This window comes from Talpa occidentalis, unplaced genomic scaffold, assembly GCF_014898055.3.
Source record: "Talpa occidentalis isolate TD23 unplaced genomic scaffold, MPIMG_talOcc4v2.1 talOcc4.7, whole genome shotgun sequence".
Taxonomy (NCBI): domain Eukaryota; kingdom Metazoa; phylum Chordata; class Mammalia; order Eulipotyphla; family Talpidae; genus Talpa; species Talpa occidentalis.
In genome coordinates, this window is record NW_023605083.1 from 84,455,662 (window position 1) to 84,478,438 (window position 22,777).

The window sequence follows — 22,777 nt, forward strand, 5'->3', positions numbered from 1 at the left end:
AGATGGTATCTCGTTGTGGTTTTGATTTGCATTTGCCTGATTATGAGTGATGTTGAACATATTTTCATATGCCTGTTGGCCATTTGCATTTCCTCTTTGGAGAAGTTTCTTTTTAGCTCTTCTGCCCATTTTGTTGGACTGGGTTATTTGTTTTTGTTAAGTCGCATCAGCTTTTTGTAGATTTTATTTATTTATTTATTTATTTATTTATTTATTTATTTATTTATTTATTTATTATAGAGGCATGTTTTATTTATTTATTTGTTTGTTTGTTTGTTTGTTTTTTGTTTATGCATGCACTGGGTACAGTCAGAAGCACGGGAGGGTGAGAGAATTCACCAGAGCCAGAGCGGGGAGCAGAGTGGGCAGAAGGACCGAAGCACACTGCTGAGGGGAGCAGCGGGCGGCAGGAAAGGTCTGCGTGCCATGTGGGACCCTCCTCCGGTGGCCGGGGAGCAGCCGGGGATCGAACCGGCGCCACAGAGGCCGCAGGCAGCTTCGCAACCCAGGGCTCAACCGCTGCGCCACCGGGGAGGCCATTTTTGTAGATTTTTGTGATCAGTCCCTTATCATTAGTATTGTGTGTGAAAATTTTCTCCCAATCAGTGGGTGTCTCTTTGTTTTGGTTAATGTCTCTTTTGCTGTACAGAAGCTCTTTAATTTGATGTAGTCCCAGCTGTTTATCCTTTCCTTCACTGTCATTGCTTTGGCTAATGTATCTTTAAAGATGTTACTGAGGTGTATGTCATGTAGTGTTTTGCCTATATTTTCTTTTATATATTTTTTTGGTTTCAGTTCTTATGTTTAGTTCTTTAATCCATTTTGAGTTGGTTTTTGTGCATGGTGTGAGGTAGTAGTCAAGCTTCATTCTTTTGCATGTAGCAGCCCAGTTTTCCCAGCACCATTTATTGAACAAACTTTCTTTGCTGCATTGCATATTTTTTACTCCTTTGTCAAAGAGTAGCCGACTGTAAATCTGTGGGTTTGTTTCTGGGTTTTCTCTATTCGCTATAACTATGTCATCAACTACAGTGCTTGGCATGTTTTGGGGCTCAATAAATGTTTGTTAAATGAATGAATTAGTAACTTAAATTTATTAAAGAGTCTGTACTAAGTCAATCAGTATTTATTGCGTAACTACTGAGTACTCAATGTTGAGCCATCCCTCTATAGGGAAATTATTTAAATCTGCTCTTAACTTCATTTTACCTATAACTGAAGTGATTTTTAAAAAATTAATCTTACCATGTTGTTCCCATAGTGAAACCTTCCAATGGTATCCTTCTACTTTTAGGATAAAGATCAAAATCCTTCACTAGCCCAAAAAGACCTTCCTTATATGACCTGGTCCCTGACTCCTTTTTTCCTTTTTTGAGGTAACATTGGTTTACAACACTGTATATGATTTAGGGGAATAGGTTCACGTCTCTTCAGATGTATGTTACCATACCATCCCCTTCATCAAAGCACCATAATCCTTTTATTTAGGTAATTGAGCCCCTACCCCATTTTCTCCTATCTCCACCTTCCCTCTCTGGCAGCCTCAATTCTGCAGTCATTTCCAGTTATTTTTTAAATTTATTTTCTTACATAACTGTTAATTTTTGGATAGCATTTGATTTCTCCTCTCAGGTGTAATCCCCATAGTTCTTCCACCACCAAAGCACCCTGGGGTTTGTTTTGGTTTAGTTTTGTCCGTTCCTTTGTTTTGTTTCTCTGTATTCCACCTATGAGTGAAATAATTCGGTATTTGTCTTTTCATTCTGACATATTTCTCTTAGCGTAATTCCCTCTAATTCCATTCATGTTGCTCTGACTTTCTAGCCCTCACTCCAGCCTCTTTCCTTCTTACACTCTATGCACTAGGAATACAAGATAATTGTATAACATAAATTAGACATACCACGGCTTTTTTCTACCTCAGGATGTTTACATATGCCATTCCCTCTGTCTGTATCACTACTTACTGTTTACCTTATCCTAACAATCCTTTAGAGTTCAATTCAAACACAACTTCATTGTTAAAATTAGGTTGGGACGGTCCTTTATTTTCGCTCATCAAATCTGTATTTCTGTGTTTCTCTTTCGTTACACTTATTACAGTTGTAATAAAGTCTCTCTGTTATAATGTAATCAGAAAACTGTATCTGTCATATTCACCATTCACTCTGCAACACCTATACTGTGTTGTGTGAGTAATGTTCAATAAATATTTGTTAGATGAATTGACTAACCTAATCTGACATTGGCCCGCATGATGAAAATTTTCTTGCGTTTTTTATTTTGTTTTGCTTTTAGTTAGTTAAGAGTATTATGAGATATGTCTTAGAGTGAGGTAATTGAGTATTTAATTTTGAAGTATCTGGAATGAATCATTATTTAGTGGGAGGCTGTGATAAATATTCTTCACCATTTTATAATATTCCAAATTGACTAATTATCTATTTAAACATCTTGTCATTAGATTTTTCTTGTCATGATGTTTTTTATCAGGAACATCATTTCATATTATATATGTTAAATAAACAAAAAGAAAATAAGTAGTACAGTGATTTAGGAGATACATATCATGTGTGGATTTTTATAGTAACACTCATCAAAGGAATCATGTGCGCGTGTTTCAGAAATATTTAGCTTTGTGAAACTATAAAGAAATTACAGAAACTGAATTTATTAACTTGTCAGGCAAGGGACTATACACTAGGGGAGAATTCATTGAATTGTTTGCAGAGGGGAGGAAATTTCAGGGAATTTTAAATGTTAGATAGGAGCTGAAAACTTTCACACTGTATAGGATAGAGTAAGTTGAGTGAATTGGTTTGTATATGGCTGATTAAAACAAGTCCTGTTGTTTAACAGTCAAGAAAGAGTCTTCTGCTAGATCCAGTAATTGCCTCATATTTTGGAGTCACTCAGAGTTCGTGTTCAATTATCTACTTTAGCTAGTTAGAATCTCTTTTGAGGAAACACAAAATTCAGTTTTGATATAACCTAGAAAGATACTGCAGCAAGTAGAAGATTTTCTTTGTATCGTTTGAATGGATGAATAGAAATCAGATTGTCATGAGTAGCATAGGGAAGCATTTTCACTTCTTTAATCAGTTAGATTTATACTATGCTTATCTTTAAAAGATCTCAATACACTTGTTAAAGTGGGGAAGATTTAATTAGTCACTGTTGCGGTGTAACAGAATACCTCAAAACATGATGTAAAACAATAATCATTTATTTGCTCATAATTTTATGGGTTGGTAACTTTGGGCTAGGCTCATGGCTCACTTTTATTCTACATAGTATCAATTTGGATCCCTCATGCATTGCAGTAAGATGACAATTGATGCAGTAGTCATTGGTCTAGTGTTGGTTATTTGCAAAAGCAATGGAGTTAATTAGATCATCATCCAGCAGGCTACCCTAGCTTTTTTTCTAAGATGGTGGTAGAAGGGCTCCTGAATTCAACAAAATAGTGCAACTCCCAGTGTTCAAACACTCTTCCCTCCCACACCCCAGTTTTACTGTAATATAATTGGTAACTCTTTTCAACCTTTTACCTTCTTGCATCATGTTTGCTAATGGTCTATTGGCCAATGAAAGTCACATGGCCAAAGTTAGACACAAAATGATGCAGAAATAGACTCCACCAAGTGATAGGAGAAGCCACAAAGTTAAAAGTATACATACAGACATGCATACATACAGGAATGGGAAGAATTTGTAAAATTTTCATTTTACTGTTTTGCAGTCTCCTCACACGTGGGTTTATATTTAGGATCTATTCGCAGATTATGTTTACAATAGTTAAAGGTAAGAGTTTTGGATGCTACAGAATTATGTTGATTGATGTAGCTATTCTCAAAAGATGTAGACCATACAAGAGAAGTCTTATTAATTCCCTGAATAAGTAATCTACCCAATTTAAAATCCATTTGGATTATATTTGGAGTTTCATGTACAGTGGTCCTAGAGCACAAGACTAGGTTTCCTTCTAAATATGGGCATTAATAAATGAGTGAAAGTAATGTTAAGACATAAAAGATGTGGAGGATCTAGTCAAACAAAGAGGAGAAAAGTATTTCAGACAGAAGGAAATATGACAGGAACCCAATTTTGTTAGTCATTTTTGTGCTTCATGAGCAATACACTTGAGAATCTGGAGACACCCAATACTTAATACACAATATTGTCTACTTATCTGTTCTGCATTGAACTCAGCATTGTAACAGCAGGATCCATAGTTTGTACCCAATAAATGTGTAATGAATGAATAAGTTACTGACTTATTAAGTGGTTGAATGAGTGAATTAATGAATAATAAGAAAAAGCTAAAAGTAAATGCAGACACAAAATAGAAAATTATTCAGGAATGAAGACAAATTGAGGAGAATGTTTTATAGAGAGAGGGAGTGAGGGAAGAAAGAGAAGGGGAAAAGAAGATAAATAAAGCAACAACAGAGGGATGAAGAATGGAGAAAGAACAGGAGAGCCAACAAAGGAAAAGATTTGGGGGGAGGGTATGATAAAAACAGTAGCAGTTTGACCACTTAGCAATTGCATTACAGAATTTTAATACTTCCTTTAAAATACTAATTAATCTTCTAATAGAAGTTTAGAAACAGGGCCCTTATGCACTATTAAGCCACTTCCTTGTTTTATTTTCAAACTACAAAATTTATTTTTAAAGGCTTAATTTTCCTTCAAAAGAGAATTTTGAAGTTCTTATCTGGGCATAGGGTAATACTTTAGTCATTTTCTTTTTTGGTGGGGTTATTATCAGTTCTTACTGAAAATTATTTTGAATTTCAGAATCTGTCAGATTATTTTGGTCTATCTTCTTTGAAAGATAAACTTCCTCAAACATTATTGGAAAATTGTATTTGAAGCCAGCAGCTAATTTTATTATTCTGAGCCATTTTGGCTTTTATTTTTTTTAAGATTTGTTTATTTATGCATACAAGAACTGGGGTACAGGCCGGAGGTATGGGGGAGTGAGAGGATTCACCAGAGACAGAATGGGGAACAGAACAGGCAGATTGACTGAAATACACTGTTGAGGGGAGTAGCGGGCGAGTCAGGAATGGTCTGCTGCACCATGTGGGTAGCTCCCTGGCTGGGGATCGAACTCGTGCTGCAGTGGCTGTGGCCAGCTTCATAGGTTGCGTCTTAACCCCTTGCACCACCAGGAAGGCCCTATTTTAGCATTTAAATAAAAACCAGTTTGAGGGTTTCAAACTCCCAGTAAGAATAATAAAATTAATATCACAATTCATCCCAGTTCTCAATCTGGGTAATACAACTGTGTTTTAGTACAAAGGTAACAATCATGTTCAGAGGCTGATAAATAATTTTTCAAATATTTGACTCTGGCTGCATAGAGAAAGTTGGCAATCTATATAATTAGACAGAAATCAGAAGTTTTGTCTCAGCCCTGAGATACTTGTTATGAATGTGGTTTCCAGACTATCATCTTAGACCTGGACTCAGAGTCCCTCCAGATGACATCTATGTCCAAGGAAAGAGACCCACCACTTTATGGCATATATGGCACCTCCTAAGGCTATTCTGAGTACTTTAGTATTAAGTTGGGTAATATAAGGACTACTCTAAAAAGTCAAATAATAGTAGAAGACAGCTTATGATTAATGCCAAATTAAGTAAATGCTGGAAGTGGCAGGGTCACTGAAGAATTGAATCAAGGAGATTTTGTGGAGAAAATTTAAGTGCAAAGTTCAAATGAAGCTCTAAACTCAAGTATTCTGCCATTGAGCAATATGAATCCAAATCATTGTCTTAATTCAACATGTCTTCTATGTCTACATCCTTCAGAGTGTCCAAGATGAAGGAAAACATCAAACAGAAACGAGCACAGAAACAAAGCATCCAGGAAGTCAAAGTCAAGGTGACTAACACACGGAAGGAGGCCCTGCAGGAACAATTCGATGAATGGATTCTAGACCCCAAAGGAATGATTCCTATGCTTGTGGTAAGGAAGGGGGATATTTATGAAGGGTAGGAAGGGTGAGTTAAAAGGGTTATTACTAGAATACTGAGTGAAGTGTTAGAAGCTTCCTTCTAAATACTCTGTCTTGCTAAGTAGATTCTTGACCTGTCGAGTCCATAAGAGGCAGTTTATTCCATTTGTTCTTTAACATTGAAAAACAACAGCAGCATCAGGTCTACTTAGATTTCTAAAATATTGAAGTTTCAAAATTGTTCGCTACAAACATATATAGCTTTCACTTGATCTTTAGTTTGGGGGGTGTGGGGTGTGTGTGTGTGTGTGTGTGTGTGTGTGTGTGTGTGTAACTAATTACTCTGTGAACTAAGAGACCAAATCTCTCAGCTCCAGAAAACAACTGTACTATAAGAGTTCAATATTTTCTTTGAGGTATATAAATACTTATTGGTTAGATACACGCGAAGCATATTTTAGGTTCCAAGTATATTATTAAAAATAGAGCAAGGAACGCAGGACACAAAATGGGAGAAAATATTTGCAAAAATATATATCTGATATATCTTTATTTTGTATATGCATACAAAACATAACAAAGAATGCTTAAATCTCAACAACGAATTGAATGACTGATTAAAAAAAAATGGACAAAAGTCCTGAAGAGATACTTCATCAAAGAAGATATACAGGGCCTCCCCCGTGGCGCAGCGGTTGAGCGCTGGGTTGCGAAGGTGCCCGCAGCCTCTGCAGCGCCGGTTCGGGTTCGAGGTTCAATCCCCAGCTGCTCCCCAGCTGCTCCCCGGCCACCGGAGGAGGGTCCCACATGGCGCGCAAACCTCTCCTGCCGCCCGCTGCTCCCCTTAGTAGTGTATTCAGTCCTTCTGCCTGCTCAGCTCCCTGCTCTGGCTCTGGTGAATTCTCTCACCCTCCCACGCTTCTGACTGTACCCAGCCAGTGCTTGTATAAATAAATAAATAAATAAATCTTTTTAAAAAATGTAATAAGTATTTAAAGAAAAAAAGAAGATATACAGATGGCAAATAAGCTCAGGAAAAGATGTTCCACAACATATGCCTTCAGGGAAATGCAGTCTATGTTTTAAAAAAAAACTGTGTAAATTCATTTTTTTTAGTAATTGAAGAACAAGAAATTATAAAGGGTTCTTTGGATTGCCAAGCTGGTTGACAAAGATTCCTTAGTTCCATTGTGCCCAGTATCTGAGGCTTGCTAGAAATGTGCATGAAGGGGGCAAAATGGTTACTCTCAGCAACCCAGTTCTCACATGCAAAAGGTTGGAAATTATTTAGGGAGATGTGTGCGTGTGTGTGTGTGTGTGTGTGTGTGTGTGTGTATGTGTGAATGAAAGCACCTTCATTCATATACACATTTTTACAAACCTTCAATTATCCTATAAAGTAAATGCTAATTATTACTTTGGAGTTAGAAGGATTTCAGGATTTAAATGGGAATACTATAGATGACTTTTAGCCTAAAATACTAAATACATGGTAATTGAGAAGTAATATGTGGGTTTTTTCTTTGATATGCAGATTCAAAATGCTCTTCATGATTTTTTTCAAAGTCCTGATTTCCAACTTGGTAAGCCTATCTATTGCTGTAGTATTTGTTTTGAGGGGTGCTGAATTCAGATGAGTCAATATTGAGATAGCTCTTATAGATGTACTTTGTTCTTTCACTCTTTCCAAATGGAGAAAATAGCCAGAGATTGAAAAAGTGATTTTCAGCCCTTTTAGCCCAGGGCCCCATTTTATTACAGACATTCTGTACTACCCCTTTATTATCCTCTCAAATTCCTAGAAGAGATTACGTGCATACATAAGACTTTAAAAAGAAAGTTATGTCATAACTGTGATATAAAGGAGAAATACAAGAAAAGACATAGGACTTAAATATACCGTGTTTCAATATATAAATATCTGCTTACAGCTTCACTGGAAGGCATAATAGAGTAGTCAGACTTTTCTACCTACTTATAATGAATGTTTGGATGTAAGATAAATTAAAAGTAAAATTAAAATCCAGTTGACCATCTCCTTTGTACTTGTATTTGTATTTAAAACTTTAAATACGGGCAAATGAATGGGTTTGAGTTTTTTATATATAATACTCATGGATAGGACTGCTACAAATGCAGACTGATGTAGCTATGTTATATTGGCATTCATACACTTTATGGTATTAACCTGCCATTATTATATAATTTTTGAAATAGTGAACAATTGTAGTAAACTTTCATAGGGGGAAAAGTACAATACTCTCTCAAATTTTCACAATAGTTAGATTATTGAAAATTTCAACAAAAATATACTGTTTACATGTGAAATAGTTAGGTTCTAGACTGAAAGTTATTCTAAGTGCATTTTTCACCTACTCGGATGTCTGGGAGGAGGGGAAAGTCTTTATTGGGCAGAAATTGCAAATGTTCTGCTCCTACTCCTTTCCTTCATTGTGGCAACAAAAATTCACACACATATTTCCGCCATACTCACTGAGGGGGAGAAGGAGACAGCACTATGACTGTGGAGTATGATAGATGTTGCTTTTGTTTTCAGAAAGATTTCCCGGTATAAGATTAAGCAAAGGAGTCTGACTTGCTGCATAAAGAACTAGAATTTGGATCCTGAGATTTACATAATTTATATCCAGTTGATTTTTTTAAAAGATTTCTTTATTTATGCATAGAAGAGCTGGGGTATAGGCCAGAGATGCAAGGGGGTAAGAGGATTCACCAGAGACAGAGTGGGGAACAGAACAGACAGACTGATTGAAATACGCTGCTGAGGAGAGCAGTGGGCGAGACAGGAGAGGTCTGCTTCGCCATGTGGGTTGCTACCTGGCCAGCCAGGGATTGAACTTGTGCTGCAGAGGCTGTGGATTGCTTCATAGTGCGGTGCTTAACCCCTTGTGCCACCAGGGAGGCCCTCCAGTTGATTTTTTGATTGATATTTTGACCATTTTATTATTACAACAACAGATTGTTTGAAATCTAGTCTCACTTTTAAAAATAAAATATGCTTCCCATCTCCCTATCACTGGTCTTAAAACAGTGATTTGCACCTTGCTGACAACCTTTCCTTTTTCAACTTGTTCTCAGCCTATCACACTCCGTAATTTTTTCACACTCAGCACAACTTCAATACTTCTTTCAGAAAATCTTTGAAATAACTTATACATTAATTTTTTGGGGGAAGGTACAGAAGGAATGAATTAAGGGAGCTCTATTTGAGATTATGATCAATTTAGAGAAATTCCACATTTAGTTGACAGTGATTATTTCTTCTCTCATTTCCTATACTATATAGTATTTATTTTCTATATCGTTCATTCTTAGTTCCAGATACTGTAATGGGATGGAGTATACAAAGAAGGCTAAGACATGTTTTCTTCTTTTTTTAATTTAATTTAATATATTTTTTACATCATTTTTCATTTTTGCACAATGTATGCATTTTCATTTGGGTTATATTCCCCATACAATTCCCACCCCTCTTATTTTGACCCTAAGCCCTCTTCCCCTCACTCCCCCCCATAGTGTGTCTCTGGTTTATAGTTGCTTGTTGATTTTAATTTTCACTTTATTATAATTAGTCTTTTTCCTGGTCCCTTATTTTATTTTTTTTTGTTCACTAGATGAATTTTATTTATTTATTTTTATAATTTTATTTTTATATTGCCCATACAATTGCAACCCCCTGATTTTGACCCCAATCCCTCCTTTCCCCCCCACCCCAAAGTGTGTCTCTGGTTCATAGCTGTTTGTTGATTTTGATTTTTTTCTTTATTATAGTTATTCTTTTTCCTGGTCCCTTATTTAGGTTTTCTAGATTCCTGTTATGAGTGAGACCATCCGGTATTTTTCTTTTTCTTTCTGGCTTATTTCGCTGAGCATGATCCCTTCCAGCTCCATCCATGTTGTTGCAAATTGCTTGTTTTTATCTTTTTTGAATGCTGAGTAATATTCCATTGTGTATACGTACCACATCTTCTTGATCCAGTCATCTATTTTTGGGCATTTGGGTTGTTTCTAAAGCTTAGCTATTGTAAATAGTGCTGCTATAAACATAGGGGTGCAGGTGCCCTTTGGAATTAATGTTTCTGTGTCCTTTGGGTAAATACCTAGGAGTGGAATTGCTGGATCATATGGAAGCTCTATCTTTAGTAGGTTGAGGAATCTCCACACAGCTTTCCATAGTGGTTGGATCCTGGTCCCTTATTTAGGTTTTCTAAATTCCTGCTATGAGTGAGACCATCTGGTATTTTTCTTTTTCTTTCTGGCTTATTTCACTGAGTGTGATCCCTTCCAGCTCCATCCATGTTGCTGCAAATTGCATGAGTTTATCTTTTTTGATTGCTGAGTAATATTCCATTGTGTATATGTACCACACCTCTAAAGGGCACCTGCATCCCTATGTTTATAGAAGCACTATTTACAATAGCTAAGCTATGGAAACAACCCAATTGCCCAAAAATAGATGACTGGATCAAGAAGATGTGGTATATATACACTATGGAATATTATTCAACAATCAAAAACGATAAAATCATGCCATTCGCAGCAATGTGGATGGAGCTAGAAGGAATTATGCTCAGTGAAATAAGCCAGAAGGAAAAACAAAAATATCAGATGGTTTCACTTATAGCAGGAATATAGGGGAACCAAATAAGACATCAGTGTAAAAAAATAATAACAGTACAAAACACAACAAAGCAAAAACAGACAATTATAAATCAGAGACATACTGCAGAGGAGGAGGCAGGAGAGGGATCAGAGGGAGGGAGGGAGGGGCAAAAGGGACTGAGGTGATGGTGCATGGGTACATTGGTGAAGGAAACTCTATGGGGATTATACCTGAGGGAGTGGGAGGAAGCAAATATTGTTTCAAAATGAACAATGATGTAAAAAATGTTTATACAGTCCTCTTATGACCCCAATAATTGATATCTCATAAATAAGCATTTGTATAACTCAGTAGTAACTAAAGATTATTTTTATATATACCTCTATGATAGGTAATGATAGGTAAGAGGAGTTACCATTAGAAGTCAAAGAAGCCAATGTATTAGTTCTTCCATAAGTTTGTGTGTTTGTCTGTAGGTAAGATTACTAAGTTTTAAACAATCTTTAATTGAACTAACTGCCACACTCATCATTATTGATCATGCTGTTATTCATGAAACTGTTTTCCTTTTGTTATTAACAAAACTTTTTTTCTTGCTTTATCTGATACCATTCTCTCTTGAATTTTTCTTCTATCTTTGATAGCCTCTTAGCATTTCTTATTCCTTGGTTTTTCTTTTACTTGCCCCTTAAATGTCTCCACGTTCCTTTTTGGTTCTATTACTATTTTACACACTAGACACACTTCTCTGTGTTTTCTTTTTCAAACATGAGATGATTCTCATCTATATTCCCATCCCAAATCTTCCTAATGAGCTCTGTTCTATATGAAAAGACCTACAAGATGAGTGGTTAAGTGAAAAATAAGTTTCATACAAATCAGATCCTATTTATGTATAGAAAAACAAAAGATATGTGCATATACACATTTATACATATGAAAGTGCATAAAAAGGTTGCTAGAAGGAAAACAGCATCTGTTGACAGTGGTTACTTCTGAGGCAGAAGCAAGTGAATGCTGGTGGGGGCAGGGAAAGATAGATTTTCAAATTTTGCTGTTTATATTCTTGTATTCTTTGAATTTTTGAAAGAAGAGATTCATATTTCATTTATAAAGACAAAGGAATTTAAAAAGAAAGTTTCTAGAGGTGTTGTTTTAGGAACTACTAGCATAGATGCAAACATAAGCCAGGCCAGATGTTTTTGTAGTCTTTTATATTATTGATGTATTGGTTTATGAATAGAAAAATAAATGTGTTACAGTAAAACTAACCAGCAAATCTTTGTTCCATAATTAGAACAACATTGCAAACAATTGAATATTACTGACTCAATGGAACCAAGACTGAACAAAATGGAATTTGCTGAAGTAAGATGTTACATTATTCAACATTTGAATCAAATTATTTTGCCAGTTTCAATGGTCTGTGGTAGATGCCATACATACATTAACTTAAATGAAAGCATAATAACTTATTCTATCAATTCTAAGATTTACACTTTAAAATATTTTACCCCCCTAAATTAGGTTACATAATCAAAATTACATAATAGGTTACATAGGTTACATAATCAAAATTATCTTACAGATTATTTTTTCTTTTTTGAGGTTAATTGACATAATATTGTATTAGTTTCAGGTGTACGACGTAATGATTCTCTATTTGTATGTATTGTAAAATGATCACTAAAAATAAGTTGAGCTAACATCTGTCACCATAGTTACAAATTTTTTTCTTCTGATGAGAACTTTTCAGATCAACTCTCAGCAACTTTTAAATATGCAATGCAGTATTATAAACTGTAGTTACCATGGTATATATTGCAATCCCAATAATATCTTTCAATCAGTGGTACTCATGATGTGAAAGTGAAAAAATACTTCCGCCGAAACCTTTGGGTAAGATTATTTTTAAAAAGCTTCTTCTATTCAATGAAATGTGGCTATACAAATTATGAGATCTAAAATGTACTAAACTATCCATATATTAATCAGGAAATCCTCTCCTAAATCCTCATTTATACTTATACAGATGAAAACACTGAGGTGCAAAAGGTCAAGTAAATTGTACAAGTTACTAATGGAGTTGGGAAATTTTATTCTGGCATTTTGATTTCAAAATGTACATACTAATGTATCTGAGAAAGTGTGATTCTATCATAATGGAGTAAGTGAAAGAAACAATTTTAGGGGTATCAGAACCCTAAGTCTTTTATATAGCCTCTTTTTTTTATTGTTTTTTCTTTAATTCTACTTGTTTTCTCTGATGAGTCCCAGAATCAATATAATTATCTCCTTCTCCTTTCCTACACTGTTGTTCCATTGAAGATTATGACTACATATATAATTTCAAGGATATATAAAAAATTTCTGGAATACTTCTTGAAATGATTACCATATAGATAATAGTTTGGCAATTCCATCTCAGTTATGCTATGTTTTCTTGGATTCTGTATCTGTCCATTTGGCATCCATTAGTGACAGGGCCAGACTAATGGCCAAAGTTACTTATACCTACCCCATGATCTAGTGCCCACACTCTGGACCAACTCCTTATCTAAATCACCAAACCAATATTTTCATTGCCCTAGATCAACCCAGGACCAGCTATCAGACAATTAGGGATAGTCTTTATACCCCAAAGGCAACTAGAATTATTCAAACTAGGCAATCCTAAACTGTTCACCCTGCCCTGCCTTTCTGTTTCCTGAGGACACCCAAATAAAGGCTCTGGCCTAAGTTTCTCCCTTACTTCTGTTTTGCCTCCAGACCAAAACCTGGTGATTCCCTATGGCTCTGTGTGGCATAGTATGCACTCTTCTCTTGACAATTGTAAGTAATAGTAGTCTCCTTTCAATGATATTAGCCTCTCCATGTTGTCATTCAGTCATCTCCATAAGTTAAAAATCCTGTAGGTATTCACAGAAAAATAGGCAGAAGAACAAACTATTAAAATGATTCAGAAAAAGTCAAGGCTTTGTTACCTTAGTGTAGTAATAAACATGTTTTACTTTCTTCACAAGATTATGAATCTATATGTTACTTGCCCTTTTGTCTTTCACTAGTTTCTCTAAAAGGTTGGACAATTTAGAAAATTTTTCTTACTTTTTATGTAAAATATAAAAGTATTATGTGAATTTTATGCTAGATGAATTAGCTCAATAAGAAAGTAATAGATTCACTTTAGAAAAATAAAAGTAGAAAAGTATGAAGAATAATATTTTAATCCATAATTCATTTTAATGGCTATATATTCCATTATATGGGTATATTATAGCTTATTTAATCATGTCTTTATTTTTGTATATCTACGCTGTCATTATTCACTATAAACATGATAGAATTAATACCTGCATATAACTCTGTTTACAGCTTGATATGGACTGCATTATATCCTACCAAAATTCCTACAATGAAGTCTATCCCCCCACCCATGATTTTGTCAGGAGATAATTAAGGTTCAATGAAATCATTCAGGTAGAGTTCTAATCTAATAAGACTTGGTGAGAGCTTTCTCTCTTTCTCTTTACATGAGTGCACTGGGAAAAAGGTCATGTTAAGACACCTCGAGAAAGTAGCATTTGCAACCCAAAGAGAGACTTCACCAGACACCAACCCTACCAGCACCTTGATTTTGTACTTTTCAGCACTTAGAGCCCTATGTTACCCATAAATTGCACAAATAACCTCATTGGAGTCAATTTTTTAAAATTAAGAGAACTTTTATGAGAGTAATGCTGTGAAATGAATTCCCACTTCTTGCTAGTTTGCAGAGATCTTCTCTAGCAATGTCATGTTAAATTTAACTTCTCTTACTTTTCCATGTGATTGGAGAAATCTTCTAAAAAGTCAAACTATCATACTTTCCTAATTCTAAGATGAACAGTTTACTTTTTGCATTTCTGAAATTAAGGTGCATTTTACAGGTGAGATTGTGTCAATGGCACTTGTGAGATTTCATGGGGTATAGTTATCCCCAAACTCATTTGTTTTGCAACCATCCCAGGCTGGGTAGGAAAGCAGTTGCCTTGCCAGCAAAGCCTGAGACATGGTTCTTCCCTTCCCCATAATAGCCACTTGGAATCAGGTTCCCATGGTGGTGATCACAGTGGGGAGAACCAGAAGGTCAGTGCCTCCAACTTAACCCTGCACTGCATGGACTGAAAGAACTGGATGGCCGGTGCTCAGCTACTAAGGCACCTACCCTATCACCAATCTGTGTTTACACTGCCTCTTCCTCTTAGAGATCTCCTTGTTAGGATACATGTGATTGTATTTAGATCCACCCAGAGAATGGAACAAACTTGGGAGGGGAGAGGGTCACGGTTTGTGGGTTCTCACCTGTCTTGCTTACAATTGCAGGATGTAATTCAGCTCAAGGTGCAACAATGGGACTTATTGACAAAGGGATGACTGGGGAAAAGGAAATGTTTCTAAGGCCACAAATGGCCAGCTGTCCTACCCCAGGTAGTGTCCACAGTGTCCAGTAGTCTAAACCAAGAGCTGCTCGTGCAAGACAAAATTGTCCCTTTGATGAAAGCCTGAAACTGGTGGTTACAACAGTAAGCTGTGGACCAGGATCCAACTAATCTGTGGCAGCTGGGGGTAGTCACAGATGATGCTGCCAAGGCTGCACTGCAGCAACGTGGCTGCAATCTAAAGCTAGGCTGGGCAGTGCCGTACACCAAACCATGTTATAGTTCTTTAGAGATGCCAGGGATAAGCCCCTGCGCAACAGATGAATGAAGCTGAGGCAAAGGTCTCTGTAGAAAGTCTTCCCAGGAAAGAGTCTGGAGGAGTCTCTCCCAAAGCTAAGTTCCCAAAGCTGAGTCTCTCTGGATGACCCTTTTAATGCCTCTCTGAGGGTTTTCTTCAAGCCAGCTTGGCTTATACGCCCCCCCTCCCTTTAGGGTACTTGCCTTTCAAAATGATTGGTCCATTTTCCAAACCAGCTGTTTCCAATACTTGATTGGTGCCTGTGCAAACTTGGTGTCCGTAGGAGCTCAAACCTGGTTGAAGAGGCCAGCCAAGTTTATACCTGGTATATATACCAGGCTTATACCTGCCCTGTATGTCTTCAAAACTGCCACATTTTTCAAAATGTCTTTTTTTTTCTAAAACGCAAATCTGCCTGCACCAGGTCAGCCATCAAGACCCACTATGAGAAGCCCAGGCTGATGCCACTCAGTTGGCAGCCCTCAGAGAACCAGAAGCCTCATAGACTATTCTTCCAAATTTAGGATAATCTTACCTCAAGTACCTCTTAATTTAATCATAGCTACAAAGATTCTTTTCCCATATAGGATAAGATTTACAGGTTCTGGGGACTAAGATCGGATATCTTTGAGGGCCATTATAAAGCCTCCTACACATACTTTACAATATACTTATTTAAGGTGTACAGTGGCTTTAAATATATTTATGGAGTTGAGTAACCAATTACTCAGCATCCTTGTCAACACTTGTTATTGTCTCTTTTTCTTTGTTTTTTTGATTATAACTTATCCCTGTGGACATAAAGTAGTAGCTTACACTAGTTTTAAATGCATTTCCCTGATAGCTAATATGATATTGACCGTCTTTTCATGAGTTTATTGGTCAGTTGTATATATCTTCTTTGGTGAAATGTCTACTTAGGTCCTTTGATCATTTTTTAATTGGGTTATTTGTCTTTTTACTTATTACTGAATTGTAAGAGTTCTTTACATATTCTAGATCTAACCCATGTCAAATATATAATTTGCAAATATTTTCTCCTATTCTGTGTGTTTTCTTTTCACTTCTAATTTTGATGAAATTCAATTTAGCTTTTTCTTTTGTTGCTTTTAATTATGATGTCTAAGAAACAAAGATCATAAAGATAGACTTCTAAATTTTATATTTTAACTCATATATATATATTTAAGTGTTTAAATATATAGTCTTTAAGTCTTTGATCCATTTAGGGTTCATTTTGTATATGGTGTGAAGTAGCAAAACTAAAAACATTTGATAAGTGAAAAATAAAGAGCTACAAATAAGTAAGGATATAAGGAACCTATTATATTATCAACAGTATTTATTATAAAGGTATTTATTAAACTTTACTCCCTACATGTCCCTGTTTGAGTTTTCATGGAATGTTGTTCAAAATTTTATCATATATAGGCCTCCAAGAAAACCATATAAATTCCCCAAACCAGAAATTTGATGTTATATTCTCTCTTATCATTATATGATAAAGCTGGAAAATAACAAACAAATTTTAAATGTATTTAAGCCTAGCCATTTGGGATTTTAAAAAATACTCTCTTTAATAGTTCTTGGGTCAGAATCTTGCATCTAATTTTATAAAATGCTACTAAATGTGTACTTAGGGAAAAATTATAATCATAACTTTCAAAATGGGGAAATAGAGTAGGGTAAGGAATTTTTAAAACAGATAAATACAAAAATGGAATAAATATATAAATAATTCTTGTTAACACCTTGGAATATTTTTCTAGGGAAAAATTATTCAATTTAAAAAAAAATCATACATGACTCCAAAAAAAAATTCAAACAACACACAGATAAAAAATGTGGGGGGGGGAGTATAAAGATGGGGATTTTAAAAACACCATAAATTTCTTACCTAGAAGTAACTATTATTACCATTAGATGAGCATCATTTAAAAGATTGACTAGATTACTATATAGCAATATGAATAATCATAACTTCTATTATAACATTTGAATTACTAAAAAAATTTAATTGTACTTGATTCCAACAGAAGAGAAACCGAAATAAAATAAGGGAATTGTTGAAACGGAATATATTTTCACAAAACTTATTCTAAGCTCATTCTAAGCAAAGACCATCTGCTGAAAATCAAAAAATGTTAGTTATTTTTGAAAATCACATATTTTAATTATAAAAATAACTTGATATGCTACTATAAAAGATGGAGTCATTTAATATTTCCCCCATGACTTGGTATAACTTTCTTTTTCTTTTCTAACTTAGTTTTTAATTTTTATTTTGTTCAGATTTAAAACATTCACTTTCCTTTCTGTAGTTACTTATAGTTGATAAACCATAATCTAATATTTAAATGGATTTGAGGCTCACTTCTGTCATTTTACAATGGTTTTACTATCCCTAAGTATATATTTTGAATCACCTCTTAATTGACTGAATTTGTTGTAGTTTTCCCAAGAAGATCATATTGGTGATATATTTTTTGCATTCTTATACATTGAAAAACTATTACTTGGGTGGGTATATGTAATTGGGTCATTTTCTTTTCACTTCAAAATATAGGTTTTGCTTGTTTTTTAGCATTGAAAGTTGTGAAGTCTGATGTCAACTTTTCAAAAACTCGATTCGTTTTAATTACCCAACAAATATATAAGTACATATACATATATGTATATTTCACATGTGAATCTATGTATATATCCACATGTGATATGTGTTTATGGATGTATGCCAATACAATTAAAGGAAGAAATGAGTAGGGGTAATATATAACTATTAATACTTGATACAAATATTAGCATTCTACATGATAACTTTGTATAGGGGGATGAGATGGAGAGAGAGAGAGTAGTTAACCAACAGAAACCAAGAAAGCATTTCTTACATGGAATTATTGAAAATATTTAATTATCTGATAAGTTAATCATTGAACCATGCAACCATGCTATTTGAAGTAGATGTATTGTTTGAAACACATGCTTCTAGAGAAATTTGCTTTAAGGTTATTTTGTCAACACTGTTGAATGAAACTGGAAGAAAATGTAATTATAAAAGTCACTTAAGGCAGTCTGAGACCAGAGGGGAGTGAGCACCCATCGCCGGGGCAGACTGAGCATGCAGGGAGTGCGTCCCCACATTGCCATTTTAGAACAGGGACATTTCTTCAGTAAAGACTGCTTGAAACCAGCAGAAGGCTCCCGGAGGAGTCAGAGGTGAGCTGCCCAAGATGCAGGTCAGTACCAGCAACACAGTGTCCCAAGGCATACAGCAAATTACAAAACAGGCAGTAGGGAGTAGAAAAACCACATGCAACCCAGCAACTCCTCAGGGAAAAAACACACCACAAAAAGAAAAGCACCCACCAGATTGCAATGACAGTAACTTGGAAGAACTTCTGAGCCTTCCAGAAAGAGAATTTAAAATTGCTGTGATTAAAAAACTGACAGAAGTCATAAAGGAAAACAGTGATAAGGGGAAAATAATTAACAATCAGAAGAATGAAATTGAGTACCTAAAGAGGGAAGTAAAAGAAATGCAGGAGATCAAAGAATTAATGGAGGCGCTAAAGAACTCTGGGAAAAGCAATGAAAGCAGAATAGATGAAATGGAAGAACGAATAAGTATTCTTGAAGACACAGAAATAAAAAGAACCAAAACAGAAAAGGAAAGAGAAGTACGAAGGACAAAGACTGAAGAAAGACTTCGGGAACTATCTGACTCCATGAGGAAAGGAATATAAGAGTTAAAGGAATCCTAGAAGGAGAGGAGAGAGAGGTGGGAACAGAGAAAATATTCAAGGAAATAATAGAAGAGAACTTCCCAAACGTGAAGAAGGAGCTGAAAATTGATATACAAGAAGCAAGAAGAACACCAAACTTCCATGACGAAAGGAAAAATACAGCAAGACACATAATAGTAAAGCTCCCAAGAATCCATGACAAGGAAAAAATAATGAAGCTGACAAGAAGAAACAGATAACATTCAAAGGAAAACCAAGCAGACTGACATCAGGCTTCTCTGAAGAAACACTACGGGCAAGGAAAGAGTGGAGGGACATAGTCAACAGACTCCAAGAAAACAGATGCCAACCAAGAATACTCTATCCCGCAAAGCTCTCCTTCCTCTATGAAGAAAGAATAAAGACCTTCCCAGACAAACAGAAACTCTGGAATTTCATTACAACTAAACCCCCACTCCAAAAAATACTACAAGGAGTCCTAAAGCCAGAACCTCAGAGGGACGAATAACAACAAAAGAAGGCCAAAAAGCAAAGAATATGCATTGGAGCAAAGAAAGTTTGTTCAATAAATGGTGCTGGGAAAACTGGGTCGCTACATGCAAAAGAATGAAGCTTGACTACTACCTAACACAATGCACAAAAACCAACTCAAAATAGATTAAAGACCTGAAACCATAAAATACATAGAAGGAAATATAGGCGAAACACTCCATGATATGCACATCAAAGACATCTTTACAGACACATCACCCAAAGCAGTGATAGTGAAGGCAAAGATCAACAGCTGGGACTACATCAGATTAAAGAGCTTCTGCACAGCAAAAGAGACAATAACAAAAACAAAGAGAAACCCCACCGACTGAGAAAACATTTTTGCACACAACACTAATGATAAAGGACTGATCACAAAAATCTACAAAGAGCTGATGAGACTCAACAAAAACAAAGAACATAATCCAGTCAAAAAATGGGCAGAAGAGCTAAAAAGAAATTTCTCTGAAGAGGAAATGCAAATGGCCAACAGGCATATGAAAAATGTTCAACATCACTTGTAATCAGGGAAATGCAAATCAAAACTACCATGAGATACCATCTCACACCATGAGAATGGCACATATTAAAAAAACTAGCAACAACAAATGTTGGCGAGGCTGTGGAGAAAAAGGAACTCTCCTGCACTGTTGGTGGAAGTGCAAACTGGTCCAACCACTATGGAGAGCTGTGTGGAGATTTCTTGACCTACTAAACATAGAGCTTCCATATGATCCAGCAATTCCACTCCTAGGTATTTACCCAAAGGACACAGAAACATCAATTCCAAAGAGCAACTGCGTGCCTATGTTTATAGCAGCACTATTTACAATAGCTAAGCTTTGGAAACTACCCAAATGCCCAAAAATAGATGACTGGATCAAGAAGATGTGGTACATATACACCATGGAATATTACTCAGCATTCAAAAAAGATAAACACATGCAATTTGCAGCAACATGGATGGAGATGGACAGGATCATGCTCAGCGAAATAAGCCAGAAAGAAAAACAAAAATACCGGATGGTCTCACTCATAGCAGGAATCTAGAAAACTTAAGTAAGGGACCAGGAAAAAGAATAACTATAAGAAAGAAAATATCAAAATCAACAAATAACTATGAACAAGAGACACTCTATGGAGGGTGGGGGGGTGGGGAAAGGAGGGCTTGGGGTCAAAATAAGGGGGTTGTAATTGTATGGGGAATATAAAAATAAAATTTAAATTAAAAAAGTTATTAAAAGAAAAAAATAAATAAAATCAAAGGAAAGACAAACACAATGGCAAATAAAGATGCTAACATATCAATATTAACTCTAAATGTAAATGGACTAAACTCTTCAATAAAAAGACACAGAGTCGCAGGCTGGATTAAGAAACAAAGCCCAAACTTTTGCTGTCTCCAGGAAACACATTTAGCTACAAATGATAAAAATAGACTCAAAGTTAAAGGATGGAAAACAATCCTACAAGCAAATGGACCAGAAAAGAAAGCAGGAACAGCTATACTTATATCAGATAAAACAGATTTCAAACTCAAAAAGATAAAGAGACCCCAACGGTCACTACATTATGATCAAGGGGACAATACTTCAAGAAGAAATAACACTCATTAACATATATTCACCAAACGAAGGAGCACCAAAATATATCAGACAACTATTGTCATCTCTGAAAACAGACATCAGAGGAAACACATATGTAGTGGGAGACTTCAACACAACACTATCAACAATGGGTAGATCAACGAGACAAAAAATAATTGTTATTTGAAGCTCCCTCTCTAAAATAAGAGCTCTAAAATTCTGTTCAAATGCTATTTGAAATCACTACTTCCTCAATGATAGATAATAAATATAACCTGTGTTTTTCAATATTCTCTAGTCCTGGTCTGGAAAAATTCCTGAAAACATGGCAATTGTATGGGGAATATAAAAATAAAATTTATTAATTAAAAAAAAAAAATAAAGGACTGTGTATGTCGTTGAGCTTCAAAAAAAAAAAAAAAACATGATTTATTACCAGTTCTTATAAATACAGTTTGGTCAGTGACTAGTAGAGGTGGTGAATAAATATCCCAGTTCCCTCTCCTTTCAGGTGGGATAGCTTCTGGGAGTGGGTTCAGCCTGATTCCCAGATTTCTCCAGCAGGACCAAGCTTCAGTTCCTGAAGGTGGGGACAAGCTTGATGATGACACTTAAGTGATTCCCTTCCCTTTCCCACCTCTCCATCCCAATTCTCTATCAATACTTTCTGCCATCACCTCGCAAATAGATTTCTAGACTCTTAAAAAAATAAATATGGTTTAGAAGTTAATACCTAAGTTTCCAAACAGATTCCTTTCTACTGCTCTTTATATCACCCACTTCACCGACTCTCCAGTATGTCTATAATTAAAGTGTGAATCCCAATGGCACTGAACTATAGAATCTAAAAGTAGTTACCAACCTGGTAAATGTGACATTTACCAAATTGTCAGTGTTTTGTTTTTCAAGTCAGAAAGAGAAGAACAGAATTCACTAGACTAGGACACAGCACATAGCGACAACTTAATTAATGGAGTTCAAATGTCTAACTGTTGACAGAGCTATTAAACTGAAGGATATTAGTTTATTATTACATTAATCAATCAGTCATTTCAGGATTTAAGGATATTAATTGATTCATTCCTTGAGAGGATATGAAAACACAAAGGCTATTCTGTGTTTCCGCTTTTTCTATTTTTCTGAGGGACACTGGCAAATTGCTGTAATTTGTTCCATTTAGAATTTAATGTTTAGTTCACTTGGCACCTGGTAGTCTATGTCATGTAGTCTACACTTAACAGAAGAATACTTTCACTCAGTAAACCCATAGGTAATAGGTACAAATTTTTTTTTTGACGTGTCTTTCATAGGGAATGCAAAGTTCAGTGACTCACCCAAGATTACTTATCCAGTAAATAGGAACTAGGATTTGAACCCAGACAGACTCCAAAATACATGTTCTTAATCATCACACTGTTCTGCTTCCCAAGGTAACAGATGAGAACTTAACTAGGCTCATCATCCATCAAAAGTAATGACAACTAGGTGATTTAGGCAGGAAAAGAAGCTAAATATTTAAAAAAGCTTTTTTTTTTTGTTCTGCCTTAAATTTTTGTCTTTCGATCTCTAAACCAGTTGAATAATAATTTATGATCATTAATATGGATT

General features: G+C 35.5%; 1 protein-coding gene across 5 annotated transcripts in view; it reads left to right on the forward strand.

Moving 5' to 3' along the window:
• The window catches only part of EFCAB5 (EF-hand calcium binding domain 5), a 106,364-nt gene that overhangs the window by 25,642 nt on the left and 57,945 nt on the right, over positions 1–22,777 (forward strand). For 4 of the 5 annotated variants that reach the window (XM_054689151.1, XM_054689152.1, XM_037493774.2 and 1 more), the window contains 3 exons: positions 5,824–5,980; positions 7,504–7,552; positions 11,891–11,961. In XM_054689151.1, coding sequence (XP_054545126.1) covers positions 5,824–5,980; positions 7,504–7,552; positions 11,891–11,961 — 277 coding nt within the window. The remainder of the gene's footprint in view (positions 1–5,823; positions 5,981–7,503; positions 7,553–11,890; positions 11,962–22,777) is intronic. The other variant, XM_054689154.1, reaches the window with a different exon arrangement.